This window comes from Miniopterus schreibersii (genome assembly GCF_964146895.1).
Source record: "Miniopterus schreibersii genome assembly, chromosome: 5".
NCBI lineage: Eukaryota > Metazoa > Chordata > Mammalia > Chiroptera > Miniopteridae > Miniopterus > Miniopterus schreibersii.
Window position 1 is genome coordinate 65,747,059 of NC_138106.1, and position 27,776 is coordinate 65,774,834.

Sequence of the window (27,776 nt, forward strand, 5' to 3'; positions counted from 1 at the left end):
TGAAAAGACGAACAAAATTGACAAACCATTAGCTAGACAAACAAAAAAAGACTCAAAAAAATATAAACCAAAAAAAGAAAAGACATTAAAACTGACACCACAAAAATACACAGGATAATCAAGAAACTACTATGAACAATTATATGCCAACAAATTGGATTACCGAGAAGAAATGGTTAAATAACTACTAAGACTGAATCATGAAGAGACCAATAATGAGTAAAGAGATTTCAAAACCCTTCCAATACAGAAAAGACCAGGATCAGATGATTTTAGTGGTGATTCTATCAAACAATTTTAAAAGATTAATGCCAATCCTTCCCAAACTCTTCCCAAAAACTAAAAAGAAGGGAACACTCCTAAACTCATTTTAGGAGGCCATCATTATCCTGATACCAAAGCCAGGTAAGGACACTACAGGAAAAGAAAACTATAGACCAATATCCTTAATGAATATAGCTGCAAAAATTCTCAACAAAAATCATATAATACAGAAATCAACAGATACAGAAAAAGTACTTGAAAAAATTCAACATCCTTTCATGACAAAACCCTCAATAAACTGGGTACAAAAGGAACGCAATAAAGGCCAATACAACAAACCCACAGGTAACATCATACTCAACAGTGAAGGACTAAAAGCTTTTCATCTGAGATGAGGGCCGAGACAATGGTACCCACCCTCCCCACTCCTATTCAAACAGTAACGGAAATCCCAACCAGAGAATCAGGCAAGACAAAAAATTAAAGGTATCCGAATTAGAAAGGAAAAAGCAAAACTGTCAATACCTGCAGATGATAGGATCTTATATGGAGAAGACCCTAAATAATCCACCAAAAAACTGTTAGAATTAATCAACAAATTCAGTAAAATTGCAAGATACAAAATCAATATACAAAAATCAGTTGCATTTCTAGTCCTGGCTGGGTAGTTCAGTTGGTTACAGTGTCATCCTGATACCCCAAGGTTGTAGGTTCGATCTCTGGTCCAAGCACATACAAGAAGCAACCAATGAATGCACAAATAAATGGAAAAACAAATCAATGTTTCTCTCTCTCAAATCAATCAACAAATTTTAAAAGAAAAAAGTTGTGTTTCTATACACTAATAACAAAGTATCAGAGAAAGAAATTAAGATAATCCCATTTACAGCTGCATCAAAAAGAATACCTAGGAATAAATCTAACCACATTCAATTCAATCCCTTTCAACATTACAATGGCCTTTTTCACAGAAACAGAACAATCCTACTATTTCTATGGAACCACAAAAAAACCCTAAGTAGCCAAAGTATCTTGAGAAAGAAGAACAAAGCCAAGAAATCATACATCCTGATTCACAACTATATTACAAGGCTACAGTAATTAAAATAGTATGGTACTAGTAGAAAAAGAGATACATAGATTAACGGAACAGAATAAAGAGTCAAAAATAAATTCACACAGAACTGTCATTTGACCTAGCAGTCCCACTTCTAGGAATATATCCTAAGAATCGTGAAACACCAATCAGAAAGAATATATACACACCTATATTCATACCAGCGTTATTTACAGTAGCCAGATCTGGAAACAGCCCAAATGCTAATTAGTAGGTGAGTGGATAAAAAAGATGTGGCAGCTCTACCCAGTTTGGCTCAGTAGTTAGAGCGTTGCCCTGCAGATCGAAGGGTCTAGGGTTCGATTCCAGCCAAGCGCATGTACCTAGGTTGCAGGCTTGACTCCCTGCACCAGTTGGGGCATGTGTGGGAGGCAACCAATTGATGTGTCTCTCTCATATTGATGTTTCTCTCTTTCTCTCACTCTTTCTCTCTTTCTCTGAAAAGCAATGGAAAAAATATCCTTAGGTGAGGAATAAAAAGAAAAAAAAAATATGTGGTCCATTTACACAATGGAATACTACACAGCTATAAAAAAGAAGAAACTCTTATCCTTTGCAACAGCATGGATGGACCTGGAGATTATGCTAAGCAAAATAAGCCAGTCAGAAAAAGACAAATATCACATGATCTCACCTATATATGGAATCTAATGAACAAAATAAAATGACAAACAAAATAGGAACAGAGGGATGGATACATGGAAAAGACTGACAGATCTCAGAAGGGTAGGGGAGACTGGAAGAGATTAACCAAAGAACATATATGCATATATGCATAGCTCATGGACCCAGACAATAGAGTGGTGAAGGCCTGGGGGATGGAGAGGCAGGGGTTGGGTGGAGGGGGAAAAGGGGGAGAGAAGTGGGGGATATCTATAATTGTGTAACAATAAATAAAATATATCCACACATATATGGTCAATTAACTTATGATAAAGAAGTAACGAATATATAACAGGAAAATAAATGTTGTTGGGAAAGCTGAACAGCCACATGCAAGAAAATGAAACAACCAATATCTTAAATTATACACAAAAATCAACTCAAAGACTTAGATGGACTAAAGACTTGATCATAAGACCATAAAACTCCTAGAAGAAAATATGGGGTTAAGCTCCATGATGTTGGTCTTAACGACTTGTGGATTTAACACCAAAGCAAAGGCAACAAAAGCAACGTAAACAATATACCAAAATTAAAAGTTTGTCTTCCGCAAAGGAAACTATCAACAAACTGAAAAGGCAACCCATGGAATGGGAGAAATATCTGCAAATCGTATATCCAAAAACAGGTAAAAAACCTAAAATATATAAAGAACTCATACAACTAAGTAGAAAAAAAAATCCAATTAAAAAATGGGCAACCCTGGCCAGGTGGCTCACTTGATTGGAGCATCATCCCATACACCAAAAGGTGGCAGGTTAGATTCCCAGAGAGAGCACATACCTAGGTTACAGATTTGATCCCTGGTAGGGGTGGGTACAGAATGCAACTGCTCAATGTTTGTCTCTCACATTGATGTTTCCTTCCCTCTCTCTTTCTCTCTCTCTCCCCCTTCCTCTCTCTCTAAAAATCAATAAAAATATATCCTCAAGTGAAGATATGTTTATTAAAAAATGGGCAGAGGAATTTTATAATTATTTTTCCAAAGAAGACATAAAGATAACCAACAGGTACATATGAAGGAACTCAACATCACCAATCATCATGGAAATGCAAATCAAAACCACAATGAGGTATCATGGCTATTATCAAAACGAACAAGAAATAACAAGTGTTGGCAAGGATGCGGAGAACAGGGTACTCTTGTGCACTCTTGGTGGAAATGTAAATTGGTGCATCCACTATGGAATACAGTATGGAGGTTCCTCAAAATATTAAAAATAGCCTGGCCGGGCGTGGCTCAGCGGTTGAGCATTGACCTAGGATCCAGGCAATCGGGGTTCGATTCCCGGTCAGGGCACATGCCCGGGTTGCGGGCTCGATCAATGACTCTCTCATCATTGATGTTTCTGTCTCTCCCTCTCCTTTCCTCTCTCTGAAATCAATAAAGATATATTTAAATATACATATATATTAAAAATAAAACCACCATATCATCCAGCAATTCAATTACTGGGTATTTATTCTTAAATGGAATCACTATCTCCAAAAGATATCTACAATCCTGTTCATTGCAGCATTATTTACAAGACACACACACACACAAAAACTGTCCATCAATAGGTGAATGGATAAATAAAATGTTATACATATACACAATGGAATATTATCCAGCCATAAAAAAAGAAAAGAAATCCTGCCATTTGTGATAACATGGATGGACCTTGAAGGTATGCTAAGTGAAATAAGTGAGACACAGAAAGACCAATACTGTATGATCTCACAAATATGTAGAATCTAAAATAAATAAATAAATAAATAAAATACCTAGATACAGACAACAGATTAGTGGTTGCCAGAGCTGGAGGGGGCAGTGGGGTGCAAAATAGGTGAAAATGGTAAAAAGGCACAAGTTTCCATTGTAAGTGTATTGCATATTTGAACGTTACTAAGACAGATCTTAAAAGTTCTCATCACAAGAAAAAAAACTGTAGCTGTACATGGTGATATATGTTAACTAAATTTATTGTATTAATCATTTCCCAATTATTGAATTGTGCTGTACAGCTAAAGCTAATACAATATTATCTGTCAGTAATCTTTCAGTAATATTCACTAATTAATTTTTTAAAATAAACTGATACAAACCATTGGGAAATCATTATGGTACTATTTCAAATAGTCATAGAATGATTAAATCTTTAGACACAATACTTTTTCCCATTATAATTATTAATGAAACAACTGATTATGGTCTTAAGTAGGTACAATTTTGAAATAAAAAAACTATATAAAATTATTGGCAAAAAGCATTCCTTTATAATAAAATATATCGTCAAACCTCAGTACTCAAACATCTCCCATCTCAAACAATTCAGCTGTCGACCAAGTTGTTCACAGGGGTGTAGAGTGGGGAGGAGGGGGTAATGGGAGGGGGTCTCGGATGTTGAACAAAACTTCAGTTTTCAACCCAACCACCCTTTCACGCTAATACCTGTAAGATAAGTCACATTTCTCAGGTGACAAACAAAGGAGAGAATGCACAAGTATGAGTCACTTTACCGCTAAACTTCATGCTGCTAACATCTCAGGAAATTGTGCTGTGAATATTTTCGTGTTTTTTAGCTTTGGTTGCTGCTTATTATTACTAAATATGTACAGTAAGTCACCATGGCTCCTAAGAAGTTTAGTGATAGCAGCAAAGTGAAAAGGAAAGTTGTGAGAACAATAGAGCTGAAAAAAGAAATAATTGCAAAGTATGAAAAAAGGTGTTCACATGTCTGATCTGGGCTATCAAGTATGGCATGGCAAAATCGACAATTAGCACAATTTTAAAACATAAAGAGGCCATCAAGAATGGTGATGTTGCTAAGGGTGTGAAAGTAATCACGAACAACTATCACAGGCAATTGAAGAGGTAGAAAAACTGTTGATTTGGATAAATGAAAAGCAGTTAGCCAGTGACAGCATAATGTGAAAAAGAGAAGATGGTGCATGCTGACCTCCTAAAATACCTCCTTGGAACGAGTGCTGAAAGTGATTCATTTAAGTCTCATAGGGAGTCTGGAACTGATTAATTCAATTTACATTATTCTAATGGGGGAAAATGATTTGGTTTTCAAACAAATCACTTCTTGAACAGCCTCCCAGAATGAATTAAGTTCGAGAACCGAGGTTCCACTCTATAGTAATTACTACATTTTCAAAACTGTTTAACAACAACAGGCAAGATTCCAAGATGGTGGTAGATTAAGTGGAAGCTACACTGACACTCTCCCAGGAACACACTGGAATTACAACTAAAATATAGAAAAACCACCATGAATAATCAACTGAAGACTAGCTGGAGGGAACCTTTATAAACCAAGGATGAAAAGTGGAGACCACATAAGAGATTGGTAAGAAATGTGGAGGAGTGAGAGGGCTGGCTAGGCTCCCACAGGCAACAGCTGAAGGTCCGTAAAATATCTCAGCTGTGAAGGGTTCCCACTGAGAACTCTGGGGTCTAAACCCCAAGCTGGGCTCCCCATCCCAGAGCACCAGAACGGAGAAAGGTACCCACATAACATCTGACAGTGAAAAGCAGTGGGGTTTCTGTCTGCCAAGAGAGATGGCTAGAAATACAGGGACCCTCTTAAAGGCCCAACGCATAAAATTTTGTGTGCAGCCACTCACCTTGGGCTCAGGCAGAGGGAGGGCAGAGTGGACTAGAGCTATGTGAGGAGAATCCAGGGTTGGTGGCTCAAGGGATAAGGCTCAGAGGGCAGCCGCCTGGATTCCTGTGTTGAGACATTCCCCCATACTGCAGAGGACACCTTTCTCAGGGAGACATTTACCTTCCAAGCAGTTTTTGCCTGAAGGGGAAGCAATTGCCCACCCTACCCCATGGAGTTTCTACAGCCTGAGGCTCAATAAGAAACTGATAATAATCAGTCACCCCACCCAGTGAAGTTTCTGCAGTCTGAGGCTGGAGGCAGACTTCAGAGTGCTTTGAGTCTGCCTGATCTGCTTCTGGACCTGGGCCTTGGAAAAGACGACTTTGGTGGGCACCTTGGTCATATCCAAGCACACCAAGCCCCAACAGAGGAGACCTCAAGCCATGGGTTATTGATAGGCCCAAACAGGGTACTCAAGGCCAGTCACAAACAGCATCTGACATTGGCCTGCACCAGAGATATTCCAAAAAGACTGAGAGTCCTAGCAGGCCTACCTAATACATAGAAACAAACCCAAATAGGGAAACAAAAAAACAAGCCCCAAATGAAAGAACAAGAGAAGTCTCCAGAAAAAGAGCTCAATGAAATGGAGATAAGCAATCTGTCACATATAGAGTTCAGAATACTGACTGTAAGGATGCTCAACAGCATGAAAAAAGATATGGAAACTATGAAGGAAATGAAGAATGACATAACAGAAATAAAGAATACACTGGGAGGAATAAACAGCAGATTAGAGGAAGCTGAGGATCAGATCAGTGAATTAGAAGACAGGTAGAAAAAAATCAATAAGAGATCCAAGAAAAAAATACAATTAAAAAACAGGACAGTCTAAGGGAGCTGTGGAACAGCATGAAAAGTAACAATATTCCCATCATTGGAGTGCCAGAGGAGGTCAAAATTAAGCAAGGGTTAGAGAACCTGTTTGAAGAAATAATGGCAGAAAACCTCCCTAACCTGGTGAAGGAAAAAGTCACACAAGTTTAGGAGGCACAGAGAGCAAGAAGAATCTAAAGAGGCCCAAGCCCAGACACATCATAATTAAAATGCCAAAAATTCAAGACAAAGAGAGAATCTTAAAGGCAGCAAGGGAAAAGCAATCTGTTACCTACAGAGGAGCTCCCATAAGGTTGTCAGCTGACTTCTCATCAGAAACTCTACAGGCCAGAAGGGAATGGTATGGCGTATTCAAGGTAATGCAAAACAAGAATCTGAAACCAAGACTACTCTATCCAGCAAGGCTATCATTCAAAACAGATGGTGAAATAAAGAGCTTCCCAGACAGAAAAAGGCTAAAGGAGTATATCACCACCAAACCAGCATTGCAAGAAATGTTAAAGGGACTGCTGAAATACGTAGTAGAATGATTGGTAAGGCTCTCCTGTGAAGCCGTCCAGACTACAGCTTTAGTTCGCTGGGAGTTTTTTTTTATTACTGCTTTGATTTCATCAGTTGTTATTAGCCTATTCAGGTTTTTTTATTCTTCCTGATTCAGTTTTATATGATCTCACTCAGATGTGTAATCTAATGAACAAAATAAACTGATAAAATAGACCCAGAGACAAGAAGCATAGAATAGACTGAGGAATCTCAGAGGGAAGGCAGGGGTGAGAGAGTGGGTAGGGAGAGAATAATCAAAGAATTTATATGCATATATGCATAACCCAAGGACACAAACAATAGTGTGATGAAGGCCTGGGAGGGAGGCAGATGCAGGGTAGAGGGCATCAATGGGGGAAAAAAGGGAGACATCTGTAATACTTTCAACAATAAAAATAAATTTTTTAAAAAAAGAAAGTAGAGCCCTGGCTGATCTGGCTCAGTTGGTTGGAGCATCATCCCATATACCACCAGGTTGGGACTGGATTCCCAGTCCAGTCGGGGCACATATGGGAGGCAACTGATCGATGTTTCTCTCTCACATCAATGTTTCTCTCTCACACACTCTCTTCACCCCACCTCCCTTCCCCACACTTTAAAAAAAAATCAATTGGAAAAAAAACCATATCCTTGGGTGAGGATTAAAACAAATTTTTTTTAGAGAATTGAAAATAGAGACACAAATACTTGTACAGTGATGTTCGTAACATGTGATGTTGACAATAGCCAGAAGGTGGAAATCACCCAAGTGTCCACAGACATTTAAACCCGACTACAGAAAGGCAAAATAGAATCAGAATCTCAATTAGAAAAGTAACCTCCAGACTACTGTTCTGGATCTGATACCTCATATAAAGCATCACAAATTAAAACGGTAGTTGATAGACCTATTTCCATACTTAAAGTTGAGGAGGTCTTTCCAAGGATAAACCAAAACACAGGTGTCAAACACTTATAGGTTTTACAAAATAAAAATTTTAATTTCTATACTACAGAAGGCATTACAAAGAAAGTAAAATTACATATAGGAAACAAAAAATATTGCAACATATAATGAAGGGTTAATACCTTTAATAAGAGTTCTTACAAATCAGTAAGAAATAGATGGAATACCCCAATATATATGAAAACTAAAGAGAAAATTCACATAAGAAACACAAAATCCATCTTCACTAAAAATTAAAAATAATTGAAATGAAAAAAATTATATTTATTTTTACCAAGAGGTTATCAGAAAAAGTTTAATAGCACCTAATTCTGGTTAAAATACAAGAGAATGGGAATATAAGGATTTCTAAGAATAAATACGCAAAGACATATCTATAATCCACTTACTGTAGCTGTGCTATACAGACAAAAAATAAAAAACATCCTAAATGTCCACTCATAAGGAAGTATATATATGTAAAAAGAGATAAAATAGAGCCCTATACACTGATGCGGAATGTCATCAAATTAAAAGAAAAAAGCTGATTTTCTCATTTACTCCTCGAGCATACATAGGTATTATTATCTTATTTTATAGATGAGATAAACTGAAGCACAGAAAAGAAGTTAAGCAAATTGCCTGAGCTGCAATTCAAGACTATACTAAATAAGTTAATACAGATATAGCCTTTATCGCATTGCAATTATCATAGTACAGACAATAAATACTACTTAGAAGTTGTTACAAGAGTAATATAAAGCTTAATATGTGTTATGTTAAAATAATAAACTTTTATCTAGAAAAAAACAAATATGCTACTTCAGGAAAACCATTTTAAATTTCCTATTCATCCTTGGTATTTTCTATTATTCCTTTACTTTTGGCATAAAACATAAGATTATTTTACGTCAGTCTGACAGCACATCACACATGCTGTCATGTCTGCTGCAATCTCCCACTCAGACTCAAAGGCAATTTATTATATGATGATGTATTATAATATCATACACTTGAAACTTACATAATCTTATTAACCAATGTCACCCCAATAAATTTTATTTTTTTTTAAAGTATTTTTGTTTCCCACATAATTCCATTCAGGTTGTCAGAGTCAGTAACAATAGTCCCAGCCACTGAAGACAGTCTAAGATTAAACTAAGATTTTTAGCCTTTATATGACATTTTTCCCACATATATCATCAAGGGCATAAGTTCCAGGTTCTCAGATGACACTTCCTCAGTTTTCACAGTCATAGCCCCCATTCTTCAACCCACCAATTTTTACTTGATACTTGACACTGTATCTTTGTAACAAGAGTTGGTATATTAATCACAATCTCTACAATAACAGGACAACCATAATGTCAGAACATCATGTCTCATTTTAAAAAGATCTAAATAATTTTAATTTATTCTTCCTAATTTTGAGACAGGCAGGCTGAGATGAGGTTGGTTACAAAAGTCCCATTCTCAAGCCTACTATGTGCTCATACTGTATTTCAGTTCTAATGGGGCACATCAACTGAAGTGATGGCATGACTATACTTGCAATTATTTCCACAGGGCACTCTAGGTTCTCCACAAAATGAACTCATTTTAAGGGAGAAGGGAACTAAAGCTTGGCTTAAGGAGTGCAGTAGTCCTCCTGAAACCAAAAGGTAGTACTAGTATGGCTGTGACAAATGCCTTGGCAGCACTGGTAATAGCAACAGAGGTAGCAATAACCTCAGGATAAGACACTGGCGAGATTATTTCAGTAACATCAACTACAATATTAACAGTCTTTAATGGGATGTTTGATATCAGCCGTGGTAAGAGAGAGGAAAATAATGACTACCATTTATTAATCACATACTAAGTTACAGGCATTATATTAGGGACTTTACCTTATTTCCTTAAACCTGTACAATAATCCTGGAAGTGTGATTATCCCTGTTTTAAAAACAGTAAGTAACTTGCCCAAGACAAGTCAGCCTATTAGGAGTGCTGCTGAGATGTGAATCCAGGTGTGAGCTTCCAAAGTCTATACCATTCCAAACACAAGAATCAAAGAAAATTACCACCAACAGAATGAATTTTCAAGGCCCACATCAAATACCACCTGGAATGTGAACCTCAAAAAGGAATATATCTGCCAAGAAGGACCCCTCATGGTTAACTGGGCACAAATTCATAACTAGAGTCTAGAGCCATTGACAGAAGCCTCTCATGAACACTGCATTTCAAGAAAAAGCTAGATTGAACCGTCAGCATCCTGCACTGTGTTCCTGCCATCTGAATCAATCCTTATAAATGAGTTCCTGGTATCATCTTGCAATGGATGGACTGAGACCTGCCGGCCAAATCAGACCTGTGCAGTTATATCCTCCTTTGCATCTATCCTGACCAATCAGAGCTGCTCCATAACGACCAATCTGACCAATCAGGGCCATGCTACTTGGACCAATCAGAGCTTTGCTATTTGGATTCCTCATCTGCAAAAAAAGTGGACCAATCAGGAACCAGGGTGCAAACTTTATAAAAGGTAGCTTCCCCTTTGTCTCAGGGGAGCCGACTTTTGGTTTCCAACAGAGGCTGCCTTTCCCCAGTTTGCTAGTTGTTCGTTTGAATAAAGTTTCTCCTCGGTCCATACCCCATATTGGAGACTCCTATTGACATTCGCTTTGTGGAAGCAAACTTCTACTGATCACAACTATTTAGAAAGGCCTTGAGGAGAGCTAGAGTTTTTACTGAATAGATTTTAGGAACAGCCATAAATTTTAGACCTATTATTATTAAACCTTAGCCCCAGATTGGTATAAGGCCTGAAAAGTGCAGATTTAATATGACAGCTTCATAGAATCCTCACAATTAGTGCTATTTTCCATAACAGCATGAATGTGCAGTTGATGTCATTTGAATTCCATGGTAACAGTACATCATAAGTAAGCACAGTGATTATCTAAGTGATTACTTATGATGTACTGTTACCATGGAATTTGAATGACTTAAGTCATCAATGTCTCTCTCTCACATCGATGTTTCTCTCTCTCTCTCTCTCCCCCTTCCACTCTCTCTGAAAAGCAATGGAAAAAATATCCTCAGGTGAGGATTAAAAAAAAAGAGCCGGGCCAGGCATGGCTCAGCAGTTGAGCATCGACCTAGGATCCAGGAGATAGGGTTCAATTCTTGGTCAGGGCACATGCCAGGGTTGCAGGCTCAATCCCCAGTCAGGGGCGTGCAGGAGGCAAACAATCAATGACTCTCTCATCATTGATGTTTCTCTCTCTTTCTCTCTCCCTCTCCTTTCCTCTCTCTGAAATCAATAAAGATATTTAAAAAAGAAATAGGCAAATAACATAAGTCTTACATAAGCGTTCAGTAATAACAATTTTATCGATATATTTTATATGCACAATGAATTCTCACATGTGAAATTTAAAAGAGATAATAAACAATTTTGTGAGGTAGAAAAGTCATTCAAAATTATTTGTTTTTACAACTCGGGAAATTAAAGTCAAGATTAAATGACATAAACATTAACCCAAGGGCACAAAATTCAAAATGTATTGAGCTAACCACTGAGTATAAATGCAAATAAGACATGATATCTCTTCTTAAGTTCATAGTCCAGTAAAGAAGGCAGAAATAAATAAACACCTATAGTACAAAATGATAACTGCACTTCTAATAATCTCTAATTAGACATTAAATTGTCAGTAACTAGATAAAACCACTGAATCTTTTTCTTTCAGCAAATTCAGAAAGAGATCTAATAAAGTTAAAATTGTCATTATTGATAATTCACTAAGTAGAACCTAGGTGAAAACATAAAATATCTTTCAAAAGGAGAAAAATTCATAAAATTTTTAAGTTCCTAAGAAATAAACAATTTATAAAAATAAAATGTGTTACAAATGTAAGCAATTTGTTATAGAGCTTTAAAGAGGCAACTATAAATACTCTTTAATGTAATTAGGTTTACAAGAGAAATACAAACCAGAAGTTACCTCTGGATGGTTCAGGGGTAAAAAAAAAAAGACTGGATCAATAATTTTTCATTCACATCAAAACTACTTACTATACTGACTAAAAGCAGAAAATTAAAAAGAGAAGTTCATGATAAAATGGAAATTAAAAAAGCCCTGGCTGGTGTGGCTCAGTTGGTTGGGTGTTATCTGGTGCACCAGGAGGTTGCCGGTTTGATTCCTGGTCAAGGGCACATGCCTGGGTTTCGGGCACAATCCCCAGTAAGGGACGTGCAGGAGGCAGCCATTCAATGCTGCACTCTCACACTGATTTTTCGCTCTCTCTCTCTCTCCCTCTCCCTTCCTCTCTCTCTAAAAATCAACAAACTATTTCTTTAAAAAAAAGTTAAAAGATCAGTATTTACTGATATCCCCAAGCTTTTCCCATAATTTTTTTCTTATTTACAATTCCCACTCTTCCAGAACTTAAAACAAAAGCAACTTCAAATTTCCATTTCTCTCATTGGCACAGTAAGCCATGTTTAATGAAATTCAGTTATCTCAAACCATTTTTGTGAGAAATGCATTCAGCCATTCATTCAGCAAATATTTACTAAGCACTAAATGCCAGGTACAGTTCTAGAATCTGGATATAAAAACAGTAAATAAACAGTAAATAAGCCCTGGCTGGTGTCACTCAGTGGTTAGAGCATCATCTGAGCACCAAAGGGTTGAGGGTTCAATTCCTGGTCGAGGGCATGTACCTGGGTTGCAGGTTCAAGCCCCAGCCCTGGTCAGGAAGTGTGCAGGAGGTAACCAATCAATGTGTCTCTCTCACATCCATGTTTCTCTCTCTCTCTTCCTCTCTCCCTCTCCCCCTCCCTTCTACTCTCTCTATAAATCAATGGAAAAAATGTCCTCGGGGGAGGATTAACAAAACAAACAAACAGTAAATAAGACAAGATGGAGGGATGGATGGATGAACAGACAGATGGGTGAAGAGAACATAGAAGGAGGTGGGTTAGACAGATGTCAGGGGAATGGATTTCAATTATATTAGACAAATTAACTGAAATACTGAAATAGGTAACTAAATTTTCATTAAGAGTCTGCATCCATTTTCCCAAAACACAAGTGGAGTGACTGGTGATTTTTGAAACTGATTATTAGCCATGCATGGATTGTTGGTTCCAACACCCATTCCAGCAACCAGGAGAGAAAAGTCATACTAGCCATCAGAGCACATTTGCCCCACATTTAGTAATAACATATCTGTGGGGGAAGAACAGAGGAAGGCTCAAGAGAATAAAATTTATGTTGAGTACAGTTATCACTAAACATACCTTTCAGGTAAAAAGAAGCTCGTGTGAGGACTTAGATTTTGACAAGACTCTAGGCTGCCATCAGATGATGAAGAAAGCTGCTCTGATTGCAAGTTGTCTGTATCACCCAAAGTGGACTCAGTTACAGGAGAGGTCTTTATGTATTTTCTTCCTAACTCCGTTCCCAGGACATTCGTCAATATAACTCTGGGTATCCTGTCACACAAAATAACAAACACTACTGTACTGAGGTCTGCAGTAAAATATATATTCTTGAAAGTTGAACTTTGAAACATTATCATCTGAGCACAAGTGAGCTACAAGAACTATACAGCCCTAGAAATCAACCTGTAAATACTCAAAATTTTGGATGAACATACTCTTTTTTTGTTTCTAGAAGTTCTTGTGTCTTATTAATTGGCACAGATTAGCCTATCACTGCAATGGCTTTAATGTCATCATGGCTGTTATTAGGGTGCTTAAAATTTTAAACAATTTTTCTCAGAAAATGCTTTCTTTCTCTTTTCCAGTCATTATTAAAAACACAGATAACTACAAGCCAATTCAAGAAATCATTATTCTTCTCATTCAACATAAAGGTTCTTGATAAGTAATTATAAACCTGTAATTGGCAAATAACAAATGCTAAATCCAATAAGAAAGACATCATTCAGATTGCAATTATGGTAATAACAGATGCCATAGTAAAACAGTACATATATTGATAGTAATATATATGGTTTATATCATAGCATCAGGGAAAGAGTCGATAAATTAAACATTTAGAAAAATTAAAGTGTATTTTTAGAGCTCTAAAGTTTTTTAATTGGCCGGGTTCATATCAAATGTACTATGTAACCCTGGTGTCTTCTTAAACAGAACAGGTTAGTATAATCTTTTCTTGGTTAGCCAGTTGAATTATGAACAGTTGATGTACTTTGCCACACTACAATGATGCCCTTGAGGTTACTATTTGGCCCTGAACTGACTGGCCCAAGCCCAATTATTATAAATTTTTAGTGTCTGTTACTGCATTTTTTAAGTTATCATATCACTGTTATCAGTGTCATTAGCAGCACTTTACTGATCCTTTGTGAGAGACAATAGATTAACACTTAGAAAAGTCAAAGTACTTTTAAGTGAAAAATGTGACCTTCCTTATACTTTATTATATTTGCTGTAGTAATTAGAGAGGTGCTCTATTTTTGCTACATAAAGGCACTATATTCTTTTTACTATGTTCAAAACAGCATAGAATTTCAGGTTTAGAAGAATTTTAAAATAATTAGCTTTCTCTTTATTTTAAACATGAAGAACTCAAAGCACAGAAAAGATAAACGCTCACCCCTGTATAAGTAACTCTTTGTAGTAGAAGAATCTGGACCTATTATGTTTTGGTTTTTTAATTTTATTCCATTACACTGTATCCATAATACTAAAGTGCCAAAGGATCCAGATAACGCTTTTCTATCAATACTTCAAGAAATCTTTAAAAATATCCATTTCTAGTACAACCATCACAAAAAATGTACTGCAATAATTAAGTAGTATATATGATCCAAAAACAAAGACACAGTAAATGCAGGTTGGAGCAAAAGTAGGTTTACAGCTATGAGTACACAAAACAGAGTTAATAAAGCTATTGTGCCCTGGCCAGTGTGGATCTGTTGGAGCATCATCCCATACACCAAAAGGTTCTGGGTTCAATCTCTTGTCAGGGCACACACCCAGGTTGCAGGTTCAATCCCCAGCCCCAGTCACAGCCCACGTGGTAGGCAATCAATCGATGTGTCTCTCTTACATCCATGTTTTTCTCTCTCCTCTCTCTCCTCCCTCCTTCTCTCTCTCTCCTCCCCCCTCCCTCCCTTCCACTCTCTCTAAAAATCAAAGGGGGGAAAAATATATCCTCAGGTGAGGATTAACTATATATATATATATATATATAGAGAGAGAGAGAGAGAGAGAGAGAGACAGACAGACAGACAGACAGACAGACAGACCCTAAAAAGAGCTGTCTCTCCAAATAGGGAAGATGTTTTCCATAAAAGATTAGTCCTATACAAAGCATTAAAGAGAACCAAACAACAAAAAAGTAAATCATCCTATTCCTGTATGGTTTGCTTTGCTGCTAGATTTTTTTAAATTGATTTTTAGAGAGACAGGAAGGGAGAGGGAGAGAGAGAAACATCAATGTGAAAACAAAACATCGATTGCCACCCCCACCCCCTGCACGCCCCCCACATCTTTAAAGCATAAGAGCCCTAAAGGGCCTCTGAGGCTATCAGAAGGTTCAAGGAACTATTTCAGCATGTCTACCACGGTATACCTTTCAATGAGAAAGCACTCAATTACAAGGGGAACTAATTCCACAATGAAAAACTTAAAGGATAAGTAGAATACCTAAAGGTTAATGAAACAGACATCATATAAAATGTACAATAAAGTCCAATTCCTACTTTATTTATAGAAAAGAAATTAAAGTTCATTAGAGTGAAAAGCAGTATTGCACAGGAGTTAAGAGCAAGGGTTCTGGAATCAGACCAAACAGGGTCAGATTCTGATTTCAGCATCTAATGATGGTACATAACCTTAGGTAAATAACTTACCTTAATTTATGCCTCCTAGCATTGATCTCATCTCTAAAATAGAGACAACAATATCTACCTCACAAAGTTGTTAAGAGTAAATGAAATAATAGATGTAAAGCAGCTAGCACCAGTCCCGGCATACTGAAAGTTACACAATAAAGGAAAACTCATTTTCCTATTATTGAAGTCTTGCTCAAAGTTATAAATAATCCTTTTATGAATAGTACATAATTGTCATAATTTATTTTGTTCTGCAATCTTGATGAAATACCCTATTAGATAAACACCTATTAAATAGTTAGCAATGCCTATAGTACACACGGCTGTTCATAACACAGAGCCTCAACTACTGGCAACTTACCCAATTTGAGTACCTTGAAGAAACAGAGAGATTTGTGTGACAGCCTTACAGAATACAGATCTATGACTAAGTTCATAATCCCAAAGCTGTCTTTTGATGTACAATTACATAAATTAGCATTGCAACAGAAATTCCAGGGATAGCCAGCACTTCAAGAGTTTCTGAATTTCTAAAAGAAATATAAAGCACTGGCCAATGTGGCTCAGTTGGTTGGGCGTCGTGCACTAAAGGGTTGCAGTTCAATTCCCTCAGGGCACATGCTCAGATTCCGGGCTCCATCCCCAGGAGGCAGCCCATCAACATTGCTCTCACATTAATGTTTCTCTCTCTCTTTCTCTCTCCCTCCCTCCCCCTTCCTCTCTCTAAAATCAATCAAAAATTCTTTTCTTAAAATAAATAAATTAATTAAATATATATATGTATATATATAAAGGTGTATACTTCATTTCTCATATTACTTCACTACTGAAGGACTGAAAATTGTCATTTGACACAGTCTGTCCAATTTTTCCCCCAAGTATGTAAACAGTATCAGTAAAATAAAACAGAATTTAACTGTAATAATATTTTGAAATCATATTTAAAATATGCTAAACCAAAGCAGAAACAAATTTTGTAATGCAGTGAGATAAAGCAGAAAGTATACTGGCCTGAGAAGTAATGCCATTTATTGATTTTATCTCTGCATGGTTATTCTCTCTGATTCTTAATTTTCTCAATTACAAACTGTTGATTCCTTCCCTGCGTAAGTAGCAAGGTAAATGTAAGATTCAAATAAATGAAATTAATAATGGGGAAAACTTTGAAAAACAGATAAGAGCTATTAATATAAGTTTCAGGTTAACAACAAATTTTTAAAGAAATGGAACCCTTGCTGAAAGATAACAAAATTACATCCGGTAATAAAGCAATAATATAACAAGCAAAAAAAAAATTACAATAGCCTCGGTCAGGTAGCTCAGTTGGTTCAAGGGTCTTCCTGATATGCCAAGGTTGTGGGTTCAATCCTGGGTCAGGGCACATACAAGAATCAACCAACAGCCCCAGCCAGGTGGCTCACTTGGTTGGAGCATCTTCCCATACACCAAAATGTTGCAGGTTCAATTCCCAGGCAGGGTACATACCTAGGTTGCAAGTTCGATCCCTGGTTGGGGCATGTGCAAGAGGCAACCTATGATGTTTCTCTCTCACATCAATATTTCTCTCTCTCTGTCCTGTCTCTCTCCCTTCCTCTCTCTCTAAAAAAAAATCAATAAACATATCCTCAAGTGGGGATTAAGAGAGAAAAAGAGAATCAACCAACAAATGCATAAATAAGTGGGGCAACAAATCGATGTTTCTCTCCCTCTCTAAAAATCAATCAATAATTTTTTTTTAATTACAATACTTAGTTTTCACTTTGCTGTAATTTACATGAATGCTTTTCTAAAACTGTGCTATGTGATGTTTTAATAAGGTTCTCATAAATACATTCTTACCCCAAATGATATAATTCAAAATAGTTTCTAAATCAGTTTCTTGAGCTATGTAGAGAAAAAATTATTCACAGATTTTCTAAATTTGTTTTTTATTAAGTAAATATATTATCACTCACCTAAAATATTACAGTTTTACCGAAATCTTAAGGTGGTAGAAATAGTGTCCAAAAAGTCTTATCATCACAGTATCTGGAATACGTACTTTTTTAAAACTTCAAAAATATGTAAATTTAAGAAAAATGAATAAATATAATTACGCCATTTAGGGACGTTTCAAACACCAGGAACTAACTTTTCTTAATGATTTATGAGTACGCTATCTCCATATTTCTCTAAAAATCTCTGATGCCACTTGATTAAAGCAGGAGAAAGATGGTTTATTTTCTCAAAAGCCTTGTATTTGTGTCCCACCAGGCTTTTTCTTGCCTATTGACCAAGATTTTTTATAAATGTCTAGAAATTTTCCCCCAAGAAAAAAGATGTAAAACCATGTATGGAGATAAAACTTACAGTAAAATATGGTTTACTTACTTAAAAAGAAACTTGTGTATTTCAAATACTGCTGGTTTGATATTTCTAAAACTCTTGCCCCTTTTCTTCATTATTTAACAAGATTGACTTGGATCATGTGTTTTCTGTTTACCTTCTCAATCTTATCCAGAAATTAAAAGACTAAATTATCCTCACATAAAAGGCAACATATTGAAGCCCCAGCTGGGTGGCTCAGTTGGTTAGAGCGTCGTCCCATACACCAAAAAGGTGGTGGGTTCAATTTCCAGTTAGGGCACATACCGAGGTTGCAGGTTCAACCCCTGGTTGGGATGAGTATGGGAGGCAGCCAATCAATGTTTCTCTCTCCCATCAATGTTTCTCTCTCTCTTTCTCCCTCTCTAAAATCAATAAACATATCAATTGAGAATTTTAAAAAGGTAACATATTTAGATCATTACCCTTTAGATCCCAGAATGCAATAAAATTTCTAACAAAAATAAATTTTTCTCCCTTTCATCTTTCTGAAATAATGAAATCCTATCTAAGTAAAAAAGGAAATAAGACAAAAAGCATCATGTCAAAGTTAAGCAAAGATTAAAGAAAGCATAACTCTCCCATTCCAGATACTACATACTGGACAGAAAACATCTATCTAAAGCCATACTCTAAACAGTTTTCTTTTTTTTTCTTTTTTTTATATCTTTCTTGATTTCAGAGAGAGGAAAGGAGAGGGAGAGAGAGAGAGAAACATCAATGATGAGAGAGTCATTGATCAGTTGCCTCCTGCAGGCGCCCGACTGGGGATCAAGACCGCAACCCGGGCATGTGCCCTGACCAGGAATTGAACCCCGATTGCCTGGATCCTAGGTCGACACTCAACAGCTGAGCCACACCGGGTCGGGCTAAACAGTTTTCCAATTTACTTATCTGAAGTTGTAATCTCTTTTCCTGTTTGTTTTTTCACCAAATTACAGAGCAAATAATTGGTTCTAATGGAGGAAACTACATTACACTCAAAAAGACTAGAGATGTCACTGCTGAGAAACAATCTCTTCCTTGTATTAAGTAAACATTTTATGTGTCCAGTATTGTGCTAGGTACTAGTAATAGAAGAAAAATAATAAAGTGTAGTCCTTGCCCCCATGAGACTTACTGTCAGGGAGGTACAGAAACCAAAAATCGAATGTAGTATAATGAGTTCTGTGATATATGAACAGGTTGCTTAGCAAAACAAAGGGATCAAATGCAGATGTGGAGGGTAGAATTAAGGAAGGCTCACGAAGAAGAAGGCATATGAGCTCAACATTAAAGGCCCATAGGAGTCAGTAATGTAAAAATGACAACTGCTTCCAAGATAAAAGAGCAAAGAGCATGAGCTCAGAGGTATAAAATGGCATTATACATTCAGTGACCTACCAATAGTTCCCTAAGTCTAAAACACAGTATACCTGGCCGGGTAGCTCAGTTGGTTAGAGCAACATCCTGATACGCCATGGTTGTAGGCTCGATTCCCCCGGTCAGGGCACATACAAGAAGCAACCAATAAATGCATAAAAATAAGTGGAACAACAAATCTCTCCCTCCCTCCCTTCTTCCCTCCTCTCTCTCTAAAATCAATTAAATTTAATAAAAAATAAAACACAGTATAAATGCAGAGGAGTGGACAGATGTAAGGCTAGAAACAGACAAAGGTGAGATCATTAAGGACCTTGTATGCCAAGCTAAGGAGTTTAAACTTTATCCTGATGGCCATGCGTAGCCACAGAAAGATGTCAAACTAAAGAGTGACAAGTAATATCTGCTTTTAGAAGAAATACAATATAGGCAACAATATAGGGAAATAACCAAGAAGAAAAAGACTATGCACAGGAAGCCCAATCCAGTTAACTATCGTAGTAATACAGGCACAAAGTTAGGGTTTGAAGTGAGGCAGTGGCAATAAACATGGATAGGAGATCATTTCTGGACTTAGGAGGTAAAAATAACTGGACATGATAAATGACTGGTGGTGAAAGATAAGGAAGGAAGAGGAGTCAGGACAATGACAAGTTCTAACTTGGAGAACTGAGCGTACAGAGGAGTCATATACTCAGACAGGGAGGGGCTACAGATAGAGCAACAAGTCTGAAAACAAAGATGATGCATTCACTTTGAACAAGTTAAATTTACAAAAACCTGGAGCTCAGGAAAAAAGTTCTATACCAGCTGGTAGTTCACACAAAAAAGCACACACACAGTAAAAACCAAATTAAAATCTTATTGGGATTCTACTTCATATTATATTTAAATTTCATGAACACATAATCTAGCTACTAACAATTACTGGTGAAAAAAACTATTCTTTTAACAGGAAGAAACATTACACAGTTTGGCTGAAAAAGGACAGATGAAATGAAGGAACTGATGCGACTGTCATTTGGAAGAGAGTTGAAGCCTCTTTTCAAAAGAGTCTTAGGGGTTAGAAGGGCCATTCCTTTAACTATCCCCTTTATCTCTGCACAGTAAGGGAATAGCTCACCCATACGAAAAAGGAAAAGTGCTAGAATCCTGAAGAATGAGAGCAAACTGCTTCATAAATTACTGAAGCTAAGTTGTCTGACTCTAAGATTTAGAGTGCTTTAGAAAGTTAAATCTACGTAACGTATGATCAATAAGGATATTCTCGTTACTTGGCTTTTTATATTTTCACTTTTTTTAAAAGTGTGTCCCTGCCCTGGACGGTGTGGCTCAGTGGTTAGAGTGTCTGCCCAAGCACCAAAGGGTCACAGGTTCGATTTCCAATCAAGGGCATGTACCTGGCTTGCAGGTTCCATCCCCAGCCCCAGTTGGTGCGTGTGCAGGAGGCAACCAATCTATGTGTCTCTCTCACATTGACGTTTCTTTCTCCTTCTTTCTCTTTCTCTCTCCCTCTCCCGCTTCCTCTCCCTATATCTCTCCCTCTCCTTCCCTCCCTTCCACTCTCTCTAAAAATCAATGGAAAAAATATCCTCCTGTGAGGATTAACAAAAAAAATTAAAAGATAACAACAAAAAGATATCTTTTTAAATTAATGTATAATATTATACATTATTTTTGTATAATGTAATATTATACGTTATTTTTGACAGAATTCTACTTTTATTTTTAAAATAACGGTGTTGAATGAAAGTTAGTGGTTTTTATCTGGATTTTGGCTTAAAACAGAGTGTCATTCAGTCACATAACCAAAGCACTAGCTAAGCACAGGTTATTCTAAATGATAGTAAAGTACCTCCTCCAAAAACTATTCATTTAAGGGTTAAAATTCTACATGGAAATACACTAAAAATATTGTTACAGATCACAAATTCCCAGAGCTAATTTCTAATTTTCAGCCCCAAACTTCATACACAATTCTTTTAAAAAAGATAAAATAAATCTGGTCTTGTTAGTTTTCAAAATGAAACTGCATGTTTATATTAAAAATCTGGTGGTAATATTTTAATATCATCTCCTTTTTAAAAAAAAAAAAAAAAATGCAAGTAAAATACAAGAAAGCTCAAAAAAGTTGACAGTGGTAAGTACCTAGATTAATTAACACCTAAAAGGTATGTTAAAGATGCAGAAAATAGAAAAGATATGTTAACATACCTTTTAAATGTTATTTAATCTAGGTTGTTACCTATCTGTATACATCTCTTCATTTTATATCATAAATAAATCCTAAAATATGTATATGTGAATCAAATTATAAAGTAAGTTAAATGTACTGATGCTTGTTTTTAAAAATAATTGTCAATCTACTTAATCAAGTATCAACCTATCAATAAGTTTGTAAATTAAGACTGTCAGTTTTAAGATTTGCTTTCAAATGGGGTACACCTGCATATGCAGATTTTCTTAAAGATCATTTCCAACAATCTTATTTTTAAGACTATTGGACTTATTCCTAAATGTGGTAAGTTGAACAAAATCAATACTGAACAACGTACCTTTCAGATAATTTAAGGCTTTGGTGAAGAGGTTCTAATTTTTGACATGTCTCTAGGCTGTCAACAGATGTCGAAGGCAATGAATCTGATTGCACCTTGTTGGCATCACATAAATTAGCATCGTTTCTAGGTAGGATCTTTCTGAATTTTCGTCCTAAATCCGTCCATAGGACATTCGTCAACATAACTCTGAGTTGCCTGTTACACACATAAATAATTAATAAATACAGAACTAAACATTGTATAATACATGAATGCATCAGAAACAGTAACAAATGAAAACCTCCAGGAATTCTAAATTTCAGTTCTTCAAGCAATTAAAGAGAACAGTAAGCATTTTAAGTAAAAAATTTGCCTAACCAGTCTCGAATATACATTAAAAAGTAAAGCCTATTTCACTTAAATTGGGATTTTCTTCAGAATTCTGTCTGTTATACTACAACTGGAGTCACATACTATGTACAGCTGTTGGATTCCTGGTAACCCATCTGTGCCTATTCTCACTGTTAGTGGAACAATACACATCTGCACATTTCATCACAGAGGCAACCACTTTCTGCACTAAAAATGTTTCTTTTCTTTTAGCATTTATTGATTGAAAAACATTGTTAAAACTAAGGGTGCAGCATTACCTCATCTAAAGTATTAAGGACTAGCTAAAAGAATTGGAAATATTTAATCATAAGAGTGTCTATTCTACTCCCTGGTACCAGTTTTAGGCACCAGTGTGTTTAACAAACATACGCATATTAAGAAACAGAAAACAAAGTGCTCGTGTATTTTTATTATTATTGTTATTAATCCTCACCATCGATTGGTTACCTCCCGCATGAGCCCTGACCGGGAACAGGGATCGAACCTGCAACCCAGGTACATGCCCTTGACTGGGAATCCAACCCACAACCCTTTAGCACTCGGGCTGACTCTCTAACCAGCCAGGGCAAGTGCCCATGTATTTTAAAGACAAAACAGATCTCAAATAAATCACTTTTTGCAGCAGCCACTTGGGGCTATATCTTCAGACCATCTGGAAGGAAGGGGGTACCAGTCTTCAGGGAATCTCCATAGAATGCACTGAAACTCCAAACATTTTGAGATTTTAAAAAATTAATCTATGGGTTTTATAATTATTATTAAGGAATAACATTAATGCGTAACATTTCTTTGAATAAGAAGAATTCATTCTTCCTTCAACAACTACTTACTGAATAACTGCTAGCAGAACAACTCTAGAATCTAGAGATTCAGCAATGAACAAGATGGTTATAGTTCTGCCTTAATAGAGCTTACATTCCAGAGAAGAATTCCCCAACTAATTACTTAATTACAATTGTGATGAGTGATAAGAAGGAAAAATACAGATGGCCACACTTCATCTGAACCAAGTCAGGAAAGGTTTTACTGAGAATATGGCATTTAAGCTGAAACCTCAAAGAATAGGCACTCTCCAAAGGAAATAGGTGGAAAATAGAGTTGTCTGAAAGGGGGTACAAAATGTAAATGGCTCTGATATGAGTAATGCTTGCTCAAGAAAATTAAAGGACTTACCTGGTTCAAGTGCTTAGAGTGAAAAGGAAATTTGTGCAAGATAAGGATGGGCAGTTAGATGGGACTTTGTGAACTATATTAAGGATTTGAGACTTTATGTCAACAACAATAGAAATTGCTAGTTTTAACAAGAGAATGAGATCAGAAATGCATTTTTAAAAGATCACTTTGATCTTTTATGAAGAATGAAACAGGAGCACTAAAGTCAAAGGGTAATAAAAATGAATTTAGAGACATAATGGTAACTTTACCAGAGTAGGTGAGTGGAATGGTGGGAGCAGAAGCCAGAACACAAAAGGATGAGTCAATGGGAAAGAAGGACAGGGATACAAAAAATACAGGCACACAGGAAGAGGTCAGCAGAGTGGGAGAGGCTAAAGATAAAGGAGACAGAATAATTAACAAAGTAAGTTTCCTAAGAAATGATATAAGAAGAGCTAATATTTGCTTGGCCGGGTGGCTCAGTTGGTTGAAGCATCATCCCATACCAGGAGGTTGAGGGTTCAATTCCAGCCAGGGCACATGCCTGGGTTGCAGGTTTGATCCCCAGTCGGGATGCATGTGGGAGGCAACCAATTGATGTTTCTCTCTCATATCCATGATTTTTTCTCTCTCCCTTCCTCTCTAAGAGTCAGTGAACATATCCTCAGGTAAGGATTAAAAAAAAGGAAAAGAGCTAATATTTATTGAACATGCATTATATATCAGGCATTGTGCTGAGCATTTTACAATAATTTACTTCATTTAATCCTTACAACTACTCTATGAGGTACAATGGTAACCCCTCTTTTTTTGCAATTGAGAAGACCAAATAGAATGATTAACAACTAATGATTAAGCCCACAGTAAAATGGGTGAGTAGTAAAAGTGGGATCCAGAACCATACACTCTCAATTCTATTGCCAGCACTTTGACTGTTCCACTATGCTGATTTGCGATGGGAGAAGGGCACCCCTTTCCTTCTTCTAAGAAGCAGAAGGAATCAAGATCATCTTTCCAAAGTCATATGAGAGGTAAAGGAAAAAAGGCTTGAAAGGAAAAAAGGCTTGAAAAAAGAAAAGGTTTCAAATCATCATTGTGGAGAGGGGGGACACAAGCTGACTAGAGAAATACATTCAGATTATTTTGCAGTTTAGGAATCTAGTGATATTAATAATCATGAATTTATGATGTTACAAATATACTGTTTTGTGACTTCATCAGTGCTCAGCCACCTAGGTGTCAGCAAAATGGAAACAGATAATTAGGTTCACAGGTGATTATTAATTACACAGGAGAAAGGCACCTTTACAATGGGGAGATTCAGCAGCTACCACCTTAACCAAGTGATCAAATAAATACAGGACCACCAACAGTGAGACAAGCAGATGTTATGTATCCCAATATGATGCGATAAGCAAATCGCATCAGCTATGAAGTACTAGTGCAAAAATGTAACATGAATCTAATTATGAGGACAATCCCAGATAAATCATAAAAATCTAGAATGTAAGACATTCTTAAAGACAACTAGCCAGGACTCTTCAAAAAAGTCAATGTCATGGTTTAAAGAGAGAGAGAAAAAGAGATAGGCAGGGGCTATTCTAAGATTAAGAGACTAATGAGACATAATAACCAAAAGATATAATGCAAGAACCTCAATTTGATCCTAGATTTTAAAAATAAAATAAAAGGTATTTGGGGGACATTCATAGAATTCTAATTATAGACTTAATATAAGGGATGACATGAAATCGTTGTTAATTCTCTTCACAATGTATGTGGCTATTATGTAAGAGAATATCTGGTTCTTACAAAATGCAGACTGAAGTATTTAAAAGTGAGGTGTCACGAAGTATGCAACTTACTTCCAAATGGCTCCCCAAAAATGTGTAATATATGTGTATATGTGATATGCACTTATATAAATGTATGAAGAGAGATTGAGAGAAGGCAAACACGGGAAAATGTTAACTGGTGAACCTAGATGAAGGATATAGTATGAGTATTTGTTATACTCTTGTCAATATAATTCCATGCATGAAATCCTGGACCACAAACAGTATGAAACAGAGGGGAGAGAGTTATGCACAAAGATATACATCATGGTATAATAATATAAAAACAACAAGCTAAAAGCAACCTTAAATGCCCAGCAATAGCAGAATGGTTAAATAAACCATGGAATATTACTCATCTCTTAAAATCTTCTACTTTAAATTTTAAGGATGGCTGTTAATCTGTGTGTGTTTTTTCTGTTTTCTACGTGCCTCTATTTCTGTTTAACATACTAAGTAAGCACTACTTAAAGACAGATGTCAATGAATTTTTTTTTTAAAGAATGGAAAACATTTCAGGTTTACCTAACCAAAACCTATCAGTTAATGAGGGAAATGAATATGTATTTTTGGCATTCAGGAAATTAAAACTATTCTTTTGTAAGGTTTTACAAGTGTACAACTTAAAATTCTAAATGATCAAATGAAAATACTTTAAAAATCTTTAGGATACATAAGGTATACTTTTAGTCCAGTAGGAAAACTACTGATTATTAGTAATTTGCTAAATTATTTGGAAAATTATTATCTCAATGATAATTTCATTTATTTTATTTATTTTTTAATGGAGTTGGGGAGAAGAGAAAAAGAGTGCCCTTTATTATTTATTTTTAAAATCCTCATTCAAGGATATTTTTTCTATTGCTTTTCAGAGAGTGGAAGGGAGAGAGAAAAACATCGATGTGAGAGAGACACATCAATGATTGGCTCACGCCCAGACCGGGGATCGAGCCTGCAATGGAGGTACGTGACCTTGGCTGAAATCGAACCTGGGACCCTTCGGTCCGCAGGCTGATATTCTAACCACTGAGCCAAACCGGCTAGGGCTCAATGGTAATTTTAATTAAAATTACCCAATGTTGGCCCTAGCCAGTGTTTCTCAGTGGTTAGTACATCAGCCTGTGCACCAAAGGGTGCAGATTCGATTCCTAGTCAAGGGCAGGTACCTGCGTTGCAGGTTCGATCCCTGCCTGCTCAGGAAAGTGCGGTCAGGAAGTGAGGCAAGAGATGTGTCTCTCTCTCAGAACGATGTTTTCCTCTCTCCCCCCTCCCTACCTCTCTTCCACTCTCTCTAAAAATCAATGGGAAAAGTATCCTCCGGTGAAGATTAACAAAACAAAACAAAATCCAATGTTGGAAAAGGCCATTTTTCTATACACCCAGACCAAATAAGAATTTATGTTGGGGAGCTGCCCCTCACTGGTCACCCCATGTGGCCACCCCCCTCCTGGCCTGTTTCCCTATCAGCTCCACAGAAGATGGGGGCCACTGGGGGCACAAAGCAGATGTCTAAAATACCGCCCAGAATCAAGAAGCCACTGATACAAACAAGGTAGCCATCTCAGAGCCCCAGCACTACAAGTGCCCATGTGGTTGGAAGGCCCCAGCCTATGTCCCTGTCCCACTGACTGGGCTGGCAAGCCTCATTGGAAAAGGGGCTTCCCCTCCCTGAATCTCTGTCTACACCCCTGTAAGTGAGGTAATGGCCACCCTGCCTCCCAGGTCCATGGTGGGGTCTAAGTGGTCTGGCTAGCTGAGTACCTGCAGGCTAACAAGCGCTCGGGCTCCCAAGCAGGTCTGCTGTTTCTGTGTCCCCCTCTTGGGCAAGCTGCTTCACCTATCTGATGGCAAGGGCTTCTACCCTCAGGTTCCCTGCAGGAGTCAGGGGCCTAGTCCTTGGCAGCTCTCACCTGCTTGGGCATATGTGGGCTCCTCTCCCAAGAGACCCTCAGGCTGGCCAAAGGCCAGTGAAGACCCTTGCTAGACTCCAAGCATTATGCCTCCTCCACCTCCCACCAGCATACAGGCTGCCACAGAGAGGACCAGCTCACCTGGAGAGGTTAGCTCTAACAGCTTGGACCCTGTTCCCACCTCACTGTCCATATTGGGCTCCCCTCCTGGTTTCCTGGCCTCCACCTCAGGCGGGGGCTCTTGGGGCCGCTTCCCACTGCAACCAACTTCACCTCTGACTGCAGCTTCCCTACACCTCCCCACACAGAGGATTTATCCTGCTTCTGAGCCTCTGTTCCCAGTGTCCTTCCCAAT

The 27,776-nt window shown here is 37.2% G+C and overlaps 1 protein-coding gene across 13 annotated transcripts in view; it reads right to left on the bottom strand.

The window, feature by feature from the left end:
- Positions 1-27,776, bottom strand: part of SENP7 (SUMO specific peptidase 7) — a 106,814-nt gene that overhangs the window by 37,433 nt on the left and 41,605 nt on the right. For 8 of the 13 annotated variants that reach the window (XR_013998952.1, XM_081139269.1, XM_081139271.1 and 5 more), the window contains 2 exons: positions 22,147-22,344; positions 13,299-13,493 (listed from right to left, as the gene is read on the bottom strand). The exons of 2 other annotated variants lie outside the window; for them this stretch is intronic. Coding sequence is in view for 10 of the 11 variants with exons in the window: in XM_081139269.1 (XP_080995395.1) it covers positions 13,299-13,493; positions 22,147-22,344 (393 nt within the window). In the remaining variant the exon portion in view is untranslated. The remainder of the gene's footprint in view (positions 1-13,298; positions 13,494-22,146; positions 22,345-27,776) is intronic. 3 more of the 13 variants (XM_081139274.1, XM_081139273.1, XM_081139275.1) reach the window with 1 other exon arrangement.